The sequence below is a fragment of the Tachysurus vachellii genome, chromosome 20, assembly GCF_030014155.1.
Source record: "Tachysurus vachellii isolate PV-2020 chromosome 20, HZAU_Pvac_v1, whole genome shotgun sequence".
Taxonomy (NCBI): domain Eukaryota; kingdom Metazoa; phylum Chordata; class Actinopteri; order Siluriformes; family Bagridae; genus Tachysurus; species Tachysurus vachellii.
The window spans coordinates 1,880,001-1,892,500 of NC_083479.1; the positions used below are offsets into that span (position 1 = coordinate 1,880,001).

General features: G+C 40.7%; 1 protein-coding gene across 1 annotated transcript in view; it reads right to left on the bottom strand.

The window, feature by feature from the left end:
• Nucleotides 1–11,159: 11,159 nt before the first annotated feature.
• Nucleotides 11,160–12,500, bottom strand: part of smfn (small fragment nuclease) — a 3,198-nt gene continuing 1,857 nt past the window's right edge. The window contains exons 6-7 of the mRNA XM_060895757.1: nt 12,456–12,500; nt 11,160–11,840 (exon numbers count right to left, since the gene is read on the bottom strand). The exon at nt 12,456–12,500 is cut by the window's right edge and continues 9 nt beyond it. Of these exons, the coding sequence (XP_060751740.1) occupies nt 11,714–11,840; nt 12,456–12,500 (172 nt within the window). The 3' untranslated portion in view covers nt 11,160–11,713. The remainder of the gene's footprint in view (nt 11,841–12,455) is intronic.

Sequence of the window (12,500 nt, forward strand, 5' to 3'; positions counted from 1 at the left end):
TTTAAAATGATATCTTAAATTCTTAACATTGTTCCGGGGGCACAGTGGCTTAGTGGCTATCTGAGGTGTCATCGGGCATCGAGGCATCAAGGGTGTATCCTGCCTCCTGTTCTCCCCGTGCCTCGGGGGTTTCCTCCAGGTACTCCGGTTTCCTCCCCCGGTCCAAAGACATGCATGGTAGGTTGATTGGCATCTCTGGAAAAATTGTCTGTAGTGTGTGAGTGTGTGAGTGAATGAGAGTGTGTGTGTGTGTGCCCTACGATGGGTTGTCCAGGGTGTATCCTGCCTTGATGCCCGATGACGCCTGAGATAGGCACAGGCTCCCCGTGACCCGAGGTAGTTCGGATAAGCGGTAGAAAATGAATGAATAAATGAACATTGTTCCATCACTTTCACACACGCACTTTTTGCCTTTTACCGAACCCGAGTGAATCAACTTGTCTTGTTACTTCATGTTTCAAGTTGCGTGACGGCCAGGAAACGATTATGATCAGCAGAGGAGATGGAAAGCTTTACTGATATATAAAACCAGACTTTTACAGGACTGGAGGACTTTAAATAGGTCACCTAATGTCATCGGGTCAGCTAATGCATCTGGAGAGTGTGAGTGCTTAGACTGATCGTAAAAGAAAAAAAAACCCGGCATGCTTCATGTCTTGCTGCATGGCTAAAAATAGCCTATGTGAATGCTTCTTTGTATGCAGGTATTCTTTATCAGTAGCAAAGGAAAAGAATGAAAATCAACAAAGTGGTGATGACTGTTTGACACATGGAATGGAGCAAACAAGCCACGGATTGGACGGATTTATTCTATCTGATGGTGTGAGAGCCCCGCCCCTAAACGGTCCTGGGACTCGAGTATTCAAGCGTGAAAACACCTTTGGAGTTTCCAAATAGGCCGAGATCTTTACGTGCACAAGAACACTAAGCGTGAGATGGGAATACACAGTGAGCTGGTTGCCAGTTCATAGCACTGGAGCGTTTCACTTTGGACCAGTTTACACCATTTTAACCAGTTCACCTACTGGCATGGTTTTGTGGTGTGAAAAAAAAACAGGAGAACTCGAAGGAATTCCATGTGAAGCTTTCCGCTCATACGCCTCTATCGATATATGATTTATATATATTAAATTTTTTAAAATATATATATAGTTATAAATATTCTATGATATTGGAAGTGTTTATGTATATTTAGCATGTATGTGTATACTCTAACCAGGATAAAGATCTTACTTCAGATGAACAAATAATTAAAAAAATTGCATTTCCTGAAAATTGAAGAGCTTTAGTCAAATAAATAAGAAATGTCGACATCTGTATTATTTTGTTTCTGTTCGGACTAGCGACACATTTATCCTCGTTATATTTATGTGAAGCAAAGCCGCAGTGATGCGAGAGGCAACTCATTATATTATTCTCCCTTTTGGCCCACTGTGATTCATTTCGGGGTCGCAGCACGACAAACTTCAAAAGCTTTACGCTACCCTGTTTTTTATTTCTTCCCCTCTTCCAATTATTCATGAAGGTCTCGAGAATAAATGCACGGTGGGAGGACGTGGCATATAATTAAAATAAGCCGGATATGACAAGTAGCAGAAATTCAAGAGGAAAACATCATAACAGTGGGGAAAAAAAATAGGTTGTGGTTTAAAAAAAAAAACAGTCAGGGCCGAGATGGTATAATCACGCATTATCTATTCTGCCGTGTAGAGAGCGAATCTTCGCTCCAGGGTTCACACTCTTTCTAGATCTAAGGAAGTGCTTCAAGTGCAATTTCCCTTCCTTGCACTCCAATTAGTTGCCTATTCTGGGCAGCAGTTATACAGGACAACGTTCTCTCTGCGTGATGTGATTAATTCAGCGTGTCCTCAGAAAACAGGCATTTAAGTTTAGCATCCCGAATTTGGGTCAGACAACAGAGCAAGACGCTCGTGACGAACCCGAGTAGCTGAATAACTCCAGCGTGGACGTTTTAACAGACAGGTTTTTACACCGTATTGATATCGTATCAGTCACAGGCTTTGAAGGTTAATGTGCCAGAAAGGAATTAGGAGCTAAGCTTGAGGTTTTAGGCGTAAATAGGGGCGTGGTGTAAGATTGATTTTAAAGCCTTAGACTGATATAACTGTTGGTGGGATTGTAAAGGAATGGAAGGATTAAACCAAAGCCCACTTCATCCCGGTTCAAACACACACATGCGGCCACCATCCTTGTTTACAGCGAGCTGTGTGAAGAATAAAAGATTTGAGGCCCACGTCGTCGTAAATCTGCCGCCGCTCGCCTCGAAGCTGCAGAGCGGGACCCACAACTCTCTGGCAAGTGTTCATCAATCAATCGACTCAATTAATAATCGTCCTGGAGTGAAGATTCACCGATAAATCGCCTGACCGTCTCGCTCATGGCGGGATAAAAGACTGAAGTTAAATCCAATATATTCCTTTCATTTTTTTTCTTTAATTTTGAATATTATTTTTTTAAATAAAAAATATAATGTATAAAAAAAAAACAAAAAAAAAACGCATCGCTCCACCTCTGGTAATTTCTCACTTTAGTTTCTAGAACGTTCCTCTAATGTGTTTTAAAAAGCCAATCTGAGAAAAGGAAGTCCTAAAAGAACGCTGGAGGATGACACGTCCCTGGTAGGTTACTGACTCACGGAATGAATGAATCACAAAAAAAAAAAAAAAAAAAAAAAAAGGAAAAAAAGGGCTGACGGGAAAATCTGCACCGAAATCAGAGACGTCGCCTGTTTGCTTTGTCCACAAAGGCCATGTTTGAGGCTTGGCTGTCAGAGAGATGTGCAAAGGCAGATAATTTGTTTGACAAGGGCCCGTGGAAGAGAAATGAGTGTGCACATGAAGCTCGGATGAGTGATGCTTCTAACACGGCGATGCATCATCGTCAGGGCCCGAGAGCAAGACGACGGCTGTTTAGGAGACGACCACGAACGCGCTTTATTCGCACCACGGGATTCCAATCCGAACGCTTCACCTGTTTAAAGTTTGTTTTCTCGGGCTGCCGTTTCAATTAGTGAGATTGCTCTTGGTGAAAAAAAAGAAAAGAAAAGTTGAAATGAAGGCGCATTAAATCAGAACTGATTCCTGAAGCCAATCAGTCAAAGTGTGCTGGAAAGCTTGAAAAGCTCTCGAGCTCACGGGAGCTGACATTAAAGAGCTCAATCAGTCGTTTCGTGTAGAGCGCGCTGAGCTTGAAGAGCAGTGAGAAGGACAAGAAGAAGAAAGATCTGGAAGATATGGGGTTAAGTTAATAGTTCTGAAATGATGTAAATAATTCTCGGTCAAATGATCCGTTAATATCATTAAGCGACGGAAGATAGAGAGAGAGGTGGCTTCAGGAAAAAGTGGCTTCTCCGACTTCACATGATCATCCATCCATCCATCCATCCATCAACACCGTAGACATTCTTCTGAAGAGAATCCACCTTTCCACTGCGCTAAACCTTTACAGATGACATATACTGTAAACTCCATTTCCTGTTTCATTGTTCATTGTTCAACAACTGTTGTTATGACAACAATGCCAGCTCTTGTCTCACTTCTGATTGGTCAGAAGAATTCATCTTCTCCAACACCAGCTCTGATTGTCGTACAGCATGAAATCGCAAGATTATGTTTAGCGTGTTATCGTTTCTATAGCAACAACGAGAAAACCTTTTCTGTAAGGTGATGTGTTTATGTAACTATAAATGGCTAAAAAATGTTATTTTTATTGCTAGGAAAAAAAATACTTTTTTTTATTGATTCATGCCTTATTCCGGTATCGTTTGTTCAACGTAAGATTCGTTATATCACACTGTTATAAAGTATAAAGTAACGAAGAGAAAAAGAAGAGAATCAAAGCTCTATTTGTGTCGTTCATCCAATCAGTGGATTGTAAACAGTGTAATCAGGCTCTGATTTCTCCCAGAGCGAAGAGCATGTGGAAGGGATTTACGTTCAAGACAAAAGGATTGATTTGAGCTGATTTGGACTCCAGGGCGTGCTCTTTTACTGAGCTCTGATGTAGCGAACAGCTTTTCAGATTTGCTTTTGTTTACATTTGAAGCCGATCTTTGTCCTTTCTTCCATGTGCGTGTTTTAGGATCGAAACTATACCATAAAGATAAACACACAAATGAGAGATGACTGACGGTGTCAGGGTTACAGCAGCTAGCAACTTAGGAAAGATGTTAGCATACAAGCTAGCATCATAGCAAAGAGGTTAATCCATAAGCTAGCACAATAGTAAAGAGGTTAGTCTGCAAACTAGCATTAATAGTAAAGAGGTTAGTCTGACAGTACAGATGCTAACTTACACACTAGAATTATAGCAAAGTGGATCATCTTCAAACTAGCTTGACGGTGTAAAGAGATTGCTACACAAATTAGCATTATTCTAAAGATGTTACCTCACAAACTAGCATCTTATTAAAGAGGTGAATCCAATTATAGTGAAGAAAATGATCTACAAACTAGCATTAAGTGGAAAAGCCACAAGCTAGCATGGTAATAAAGAGTTTGATCTATGTACTAGCTTTAAATGACAAACTAGTTGCATGGCAGGGATGTAAATGAACAAACTAGCAATAGAGCAAGGAGGCTAATCTACAAACTAGCATTACAATAAAGAGTTTAACTCGCGTATTAGCACCATAGTAAAGATGCTAACTTACAAACTAGCATGACAGTAAAGAAAAACTGTGTTTTGAAAGTATGCTAGTCCTCGTTTAAAATAAAATACTAAACAAATCTTCCGAGCTTAACAAGAAACCCGGGGATTAGTGCGCTGAGTGTAACACATAAATCCACCTCAACAAGCGAACATGGATTATTTCCACTCAGATGAAGAAGCAGCTTTGCACTAATTAACCTTGAGCGAGCGTCTGGGTTACCGGTGTGTCTTGTAATAAAGCGCTCGCTTTGTGTAAATGTTAAACGGGACGAGGTACGAGGCACTTCGACCTTTCCTCCTCTTCCTCCTCTTCCTCCTTCCTCCTTTCTACACTCAGACCATACAGATATCGGCGCCGCAGGTGCATCAATCTTTCAGCACATGTTAGAACTTTAAGTGGATCATTAAAATTCATTAAGTGGCTCTCGTCCAAAAGGCTGCTGGGATCATTAGATTTGCAAATGGTGTTTGTGTAAAAGTATCTCGTACCGACATATTTTACATAACAGCGTCCTAGGGACAAAAGGGAATATCCCAGTTCTCAGAATAAACAACACACACACACACACACACACACACACACACACACACACACACACACACACACACACACACACACACGCACACACACACACCTGAATAGACTTTTACTCTGAACAACTGGAATGTTAGTCTTTCTAATGGACATTTTACTGCATTTGCCATAAGGCCATTGGGCTACCTGCTGTTTATAATAGAGTTGAATTCGTTTGCGGCGTGAAATCGTCCCTCTCGTCATTTCTACCTGACGAGAGCGAGATGCAGTGGCGCTTTAGTCCTGTTAGTCCTGTAGTCTTTACACTCTGCTCAAACACATCAGCTTCAAAACCATCAGCTTTTATTCTAATGCCACCGTCACGGACATGGCGCTCGTCATCACCTACTAACTAGCCAGGGCTTGTGTATTCGTTAACCGTGTTGCATTGTGGGAATTTGACGTTAGATATGATGTGAGGAAAAAGAAAAGAAGAGTTCAGCTTTCAACTGTAACAACATTCTTTTTCTTTCTTTCTTTCTTTCATTTCATTTTCATTTTCAAAAAAAATGAAACCAGTTTAAAGACAAACAGATTTTCTTTAGATTTTTAGATTAGATTTTGTTTAATTTTGCATTGTACATTTTTGCTTACATTTTTATTTCACTATTTTTATAATTTATAATTATTTAGGTGATTTGAACAATTTTTTTTCCATTTATTCATGTTTTTATTTTTTTATGTCTTTTATTTAACTGTTATGTTTGAGGAGCATCAAACCTTTGTGGTTTTGTCAGGCAAATTGCCTGAGCACGATTTTTTTCTCCTCCTGGTGAAACTGATCCATCTCCTCGACACGCCGAGCCTCGCTTGGAGGCAGCTCGAGGAGAAAGAAGGGTCACCTTGCTCCAAAAACCACAACATGTGGAACAAAAACCAATGTTAGTGCTATCAGTCATCTCCGTTTGAGAGATCATGTGATCAGCTGCGTTATAATGTTAAGTGTTAATGTCTTCATTTATAGCTACAATATTCCACATAATATATCATGATATTATAAACATTTATTTGACCCTGTGGCCAAAATTCTGTTATTCACTTGTATTTATGGAATAATTAGGGTTGTAATAAAGTGATACTGTAGACACACACACACACACACACACTGCAGTGAGGGGAGAGTCGTTGGCAGGCCTACATCTGTACCCGAAGGACACTCTGTAAAACAGATGGTCAGCAAAAACAACCCGATTCTAACACACACACACACACACACACACACACACAATGCAGCACATGCTGACCACTCACAGCTGGACAGAGAGAGAGAGAGAGAGAGAGAGAGAGAGAGAGAGTTGAAACATTATGTGAGCTGACTTCATTAACAACGCTAGAAGATCATTAATACCCATAATTCCTCATTTCCTCAGATTATCGAGCAGCAGAGGTGGACTTCACGTCGAGAAGAGTTTGTTGCAGCTCCAGGAGGCTGGAGCAGCGTCGCCTCCCCACCAACATCGGCTCCACCGGTGCCACCGACGCACCGGCTTCTATAAATAACTAACCTTTCATTCATTCAGGGCTGAAAACCAAAGCTGGAGCCTCACAGAAGACTCACACAAAGGCGACCTACAGACCCACAGCTCAGAAAACCTGAGCGAACATTAGCAGCCTCATGAAACATGATTTTATATGTGTACGTATACAGTATATATTATACACAGAGAACTCTATTGAAACCAAATCAGAAAGTTATAAATAAATAAATTCTAATTAAATTAAATTATTCAGACAGGGTTTTCATCTCTGTCCTAAATTTTTTAATTTTTTTTATTCATCCTGAATTTTTGCACATTTGATTTCAATATTTTTTTTGCTTAGGCTGCACAAGGTGTTAGAGTCAGAAGCGAACGTTATAGAAGTGACCGGTCCTTCCTCCTGCACCGGTGACAGCACAGTCCAGTCTGTTCCATCACAGATAGAGAGGAATAAACCACAACCGAGTGACGATCCTTCATTATTTACAGCTTCAGCATCTCCGCTCAGGACTGATGCTGTCACAGTCGTGTCTTCTGCACTCTTACTTTGTTACTGTGTATTACTCTAACAAAATGGACCAGAAAACAAAGTGTTTCTCTATCAGAAATGGTTTCAAGTAAAACCCTTGGTGTTCCCCTATTAGAAATGATTCAACATAGAACCTTGGCCCTTTATGAAGGCTTAGAACCCTAAGCGTTTCCTATCAGAAATGGTTCCATGAGGAACCCAAACCCATTAAGGAAGCGTAAATCCCTAAGCGTTTCCCATCAAAAATGGTACCATGAGGAACCCAAACCCATTAAGGAAGCGTAGATCCCTAAGCTTTTCCCATCAGAAATTGTTCCCTGTACAACTCTGACCTGTTAAGGAAGCTTAGTAGCCTGAAATAGTTCTGGTCAGATGGTTCCTTAAGAACTCTAACCCATTTAGGAGGCCCTTAATTCTTTTGGCAGGCTAAGAACATTAAAGTAATTTCCTGTCCAAAATATTCCCAAGCAGAACTAGAACTGTAGATGGTGTGGTATAAATTGTGACTTATTGGCAATTCTTTTCTTTTTAATTAGAACCTTGGTGCTTTAATGTTTATCACAGGTTCATTGGATAATTACATCATAGAGCAATTTCTTGGAAACACCCTTTTGTCTGTATGTTCTGGTATACTCTTGAAGGGTTCTTTTATGGTTGTGGGGTAGCTACTGGTAGTTCTTTTTACATAGAATCTTAGAATAAGAACTCTGATTCCAAATATAAGTCTGTTTTGGAAAAGTGTACCAAGGGTGCCAAGACAGTTTAGGTAAACATCTAATAGGTTGTAGGTCCATACTTCCAAAAATGAGTTCTTCAATAAATAGATTTACTTAATGTCTCTTTGGACGTGTTTTTAGATTTTAGATTTTTGGATGATGTACTTTCCCTTCGTGACAATGTCTGCCGGTGCTCATACCGCTGCTACACGTTCTGACATGGCTTTCTGAAAAATCTGCGGTGAAAAGACTTTTCTGTCGCGTCCTGTCGCCTCGGGTTCCCGTGTGACGAATGCACCAACATGACAGTGCTTCCTTTTCATGCCTCATCTCTTTAGCCAAGGCCCCAAAACACGACTCTCAGAATGCAAACGCAAGCGAAGGCGAACCGTTTCAATTCCATCACCTTCGCTGGTCGAGAGCGTGCGTCAATATTCAATCCATAACGTCGCTTACAGGATGAGACAATCCCATAAAATGGAAAAAACAGGCATCAGCACTTTCTACTAGCTCCTGGCATGGAGGTACGTAGCCTTCTGAGCGACATCGGCCATTACTCAGCCTGAACCACGCTCGAGAGGTGCAAGAGCTCAGAGAAGCGCAAAATCAATGAGATGTAATTTCTTCTGATGTTCCAGGGGAAGAAAGAGAAAGCGAGGGAGGGTTGTGCTACCTGTATGTCCCAGGAGAACACGTGAGTGCCAGAGCAGTGGAATCCCAGACACCAGTGATACAAAGCTAAGCTAAAGCTACAGCCTGAGAGTGTTTCCTCAGTTCAAATAATCAAATGTACTACAGGAGAAAACTTTCCACCAAAAAAATACAAAACATTTTGGATCATGTTTTTTTCCACTTAAATCTCTCCGTTTTATTGACCCCGGCCCTCAGGTTTCTGTCCTCGTCTGTCAGGAAGAGGAACTCGATGAGCTTCTGTTGTTGTAGCCCATCTGTGTCAATCTTTGACGTGTTGTGAGATCTATTTCTGCTCACCCACAGATGTAGAGACAGAATTTCAAAATTACAAAACTATAATTGATCATTAACTAATCAATGTAGACTCTTTATTCAATTATTTAACACTAACAATTTGATAGGATTCCCTCAGACTCGTTACTAAGTGAATCATTTCTGCTAAACAAAGCCTGAAAAGAATCAAACGAATCATGTAAACGACTCCTGAGCATAGCGCCCTGCCGTATTGGAAACAATCGAAATCTTGCGTGGATCAATCGCTGTGCTTCGGATCACGTCAACCGTCAAAAATAGAACACTGTCGTCGGCCAGCACCACAGCTTGCCGGAGTCACGCACGACCTCAAACAGTTGAGTGACGTGATGTGACGTGAAGTGACGTGACGTGCGTCGATTTGCCCTCTGTAGAGCTCACTGCTGATTAAAATCTCTTCAGCTTCAACATACACTAAATGTCATGCAGTAATAAGTCTTATCTGATCTGTACGTCAGAGTGAATGGCAAAGCACAGGTTTAACCCGTCGCATTGAATCATCTGTACCATAAATACCTCCAGTTTAAACCAGGGGCCTTATGGGATATGAAAGGAATTCGGATCAGTAACACGGTGCATAAAGAACAACAGAACAGGTGTCTTGCTAACATCATGGAAAGCAATGAATGCTAAACATACAGCATTTTTCCGTCCTGTATTAATAGACAGGGCGCTATGTCGCAAGTTCCATGACTCCCTCAGATCTAATCCACTGGTTCCAGTAATAATTAACAAGAGGTGACATTATGTGGTCTCATGAAACTAAAGCATCATCTCAGTTGCTAGTTAGAGTCCCTTGTATCAGCCATTTTAAGACCGAATTCTTTTCAGCCATTTACTTCAAATGGAATCCGTTAGCCAAATATAACTAACACGTAGCACCGTGTAGACCGAGGCGATTTAGGAACAGCTACATTTTCATAATTTAGCCTTCGCAAGATTCGGGGGACTCCTGAAAAGAATTTGTCTGCTTAGGTGTTCAAGATGCAAGAGTTCATTTTCCCAGTTAAAGCAGATCAAAAACAAATAGCGTTCACATAGGAAGAAATATTTCACTTGCGAGATGTTAGCTTAGCGCTAAGCTAACTTCAACTAAACTTTACATATCTTGTGAGACGTCATGAGTTTTTTTTATTGTTGCTGATAATAATTATAATAATTATAATAATTAACAGTAATAATTAATAATACTAATAATACTTAATCATAATAATAATAATAATGTGTAAAATTGTCAACTGTTTGTTAGCCACATTAGCATTGAAGCTCGAGCGCATAATTAAAGAATTATCAAGAAAACTTCTACACATTTCATTTCTGGGGGTTTATTTTTAAAGTAAAAGCTTCAACTAAATGAAGCTAATAAACTATTAATAACATTAATAGATGTAACGTGACAGCCGTCTAATTCAGGACACGTTAACTGACGCCATTTATTTAAATGAGACTTCACGTCTCTGCTGTCATTTTTATTGTTAATGAATCATTAGAGTAAATGCCAGAGATTTGTCAAAGCTGTAGTTTTAATTGAACCTTGATAGCGGAGATTAGTCATTTGTGATCCGCTTGGCTGTGGAGTTGGAGATTTTTGATGGAACAAATCTGTTTCTCATTAGCTTTAAACAAGAACAGAGTCGACTCCTCGAACCGATTCAAATGCTGAGGAGTCTTTTTTTTTTTTTTTTTTTGCTAAAACTTTGGCAGCGTTAGGTTTAACAAATAAACTTTTTAATTGTTAAATTAAAAATAATCAGCATTTAACTAATTTTAAGTATTTATTAAAAACGTATAATAAAGCCTATTTTTTTTACTTTACATTGTGCAATTCCAAAATATCCAAGTTATATAATATAAACAAAAGTCATTATTATTATTATTATTATTATTATTATTATTATTATTATTATTATTGAAACATCTCCTTGCAATTATGGTTTCAACATATTTTATCAGGGAGCCAAAAGAATCGGTTCTTACAGATGAGCCGAGTCGACTCACTTAAGAGGTGGATTGCCTTTTTACTGTTTCTATACTGACACCTGCTGTACAACTCCACAATCGTCCACAATCACCTTTACAAATAACCAATGTCACAGGAATGTATTTTATAATAATAATAATAATAATAATAATAATAATAATAATAATAATAATAATACCGTGGGACATCATTGAAGCAAGAAAGATCAGTGTTCACATTTTGTATTTGCGCTTCAGCAAACAGCACAGACAGATTAACAAATTCAAAGCAGCACGAGAAAAAAAAATCAAGTTGTTCCTAATTTCTGTAGCAATACTGAGAACTAAAAGTGTATGTGGAACCAGGCGTGTATCAGATGATAAAATAAAGAACACAGAACGTCTCTCTCTCTCTCACACTCTCTGTCTCTCTCTCTCTCTCTCTCTCTCTCTCACACACTCTCGGTCTCTCTCTCTCACACTCCCTGTCTCTCTCTCTCACACTCCCTGTCTCTCTCTCTCACACTCCCTGTCTCTCTCTCTCACACTCCCTGTCTCTCTCTCTCACACTCCCTGTCTCTCTCTCTCACACTCCCTGTCTCTCTCTCTCACACTCCCTGTCTCTCTCTCTCACACTCCCTGTCTCTCTCTCTCACACTCCCTGTCTCTCTCTCTCACACTCCCTGTCTCTCTCTCTCACACTCCCTGTCTCTCTCTCTCACACTCCCTGTCTCACACACACACACACACATTCTCTCTCCAAAGTCAGAGCAGGTGTGTTTTAGGCCGTGTGTTTGTTCTCTCCATTTTCAATAATCTTTCTCTTCTTCTCTTCTCCTTGAGGTTTGAAGACGGTCTCTCTGTAAAACTTCAGCTCTTTGATGCTCTCTTGAATGTCACCCAGCGCTCTAGAAAGACCAAAATAGCAGCCGTTACAAAACACACACTCCAGAAGTCTCACAAATGAACATGTGCACTATTAATTACAATGTTCTCAGGGTTATGAGCGCCAGGAGGAAAGAGGCGTGGCCTATGTGTCTGAATCACTCTGAAGGAGGCACCTACATGTCTCAATCACTATAAAATAGGCGTGGCCTGTGTGTCTGTCACTCAGATGGAGGCGTGGCCTATGGGTCTCAGTCACTCTGAAGGAGGCGTGGCCTATGGGTCTCAGTCACTCTGAAGGAGGCGTGGCCTATGGGTCTCAGTCACTCTGAAGGAGGCGTGGTCTATGGGTCCCAGTCACTCTGAAGGAGGCGTGGCCTATGGGTCTCAGTCACTCTGAAGGAGGCGTGGCCTATGGGTCTCAATCACGCTGAAGGAGGCACGGCCTATGGGTCTCAGTCACTCTGAAGGAGGCGCGGCCTATGGGTCTCAGTCACTCTGAAGGAGGCGCGGCCTATGGGTCTCAGTCACTCTGAAGGAGGCGTGGCCTATGGGTCTCAGTCACTCTGAAGGAGGCGTGGCCTATGGGTCTCAGTCACTCTGAAGGAGGTGTAGCTGCTGTCCTTTTTAACACTGACCTGTGTGAAGATTTCTTTTGAGGTGCATGTTTGTAGTCGTTTGGA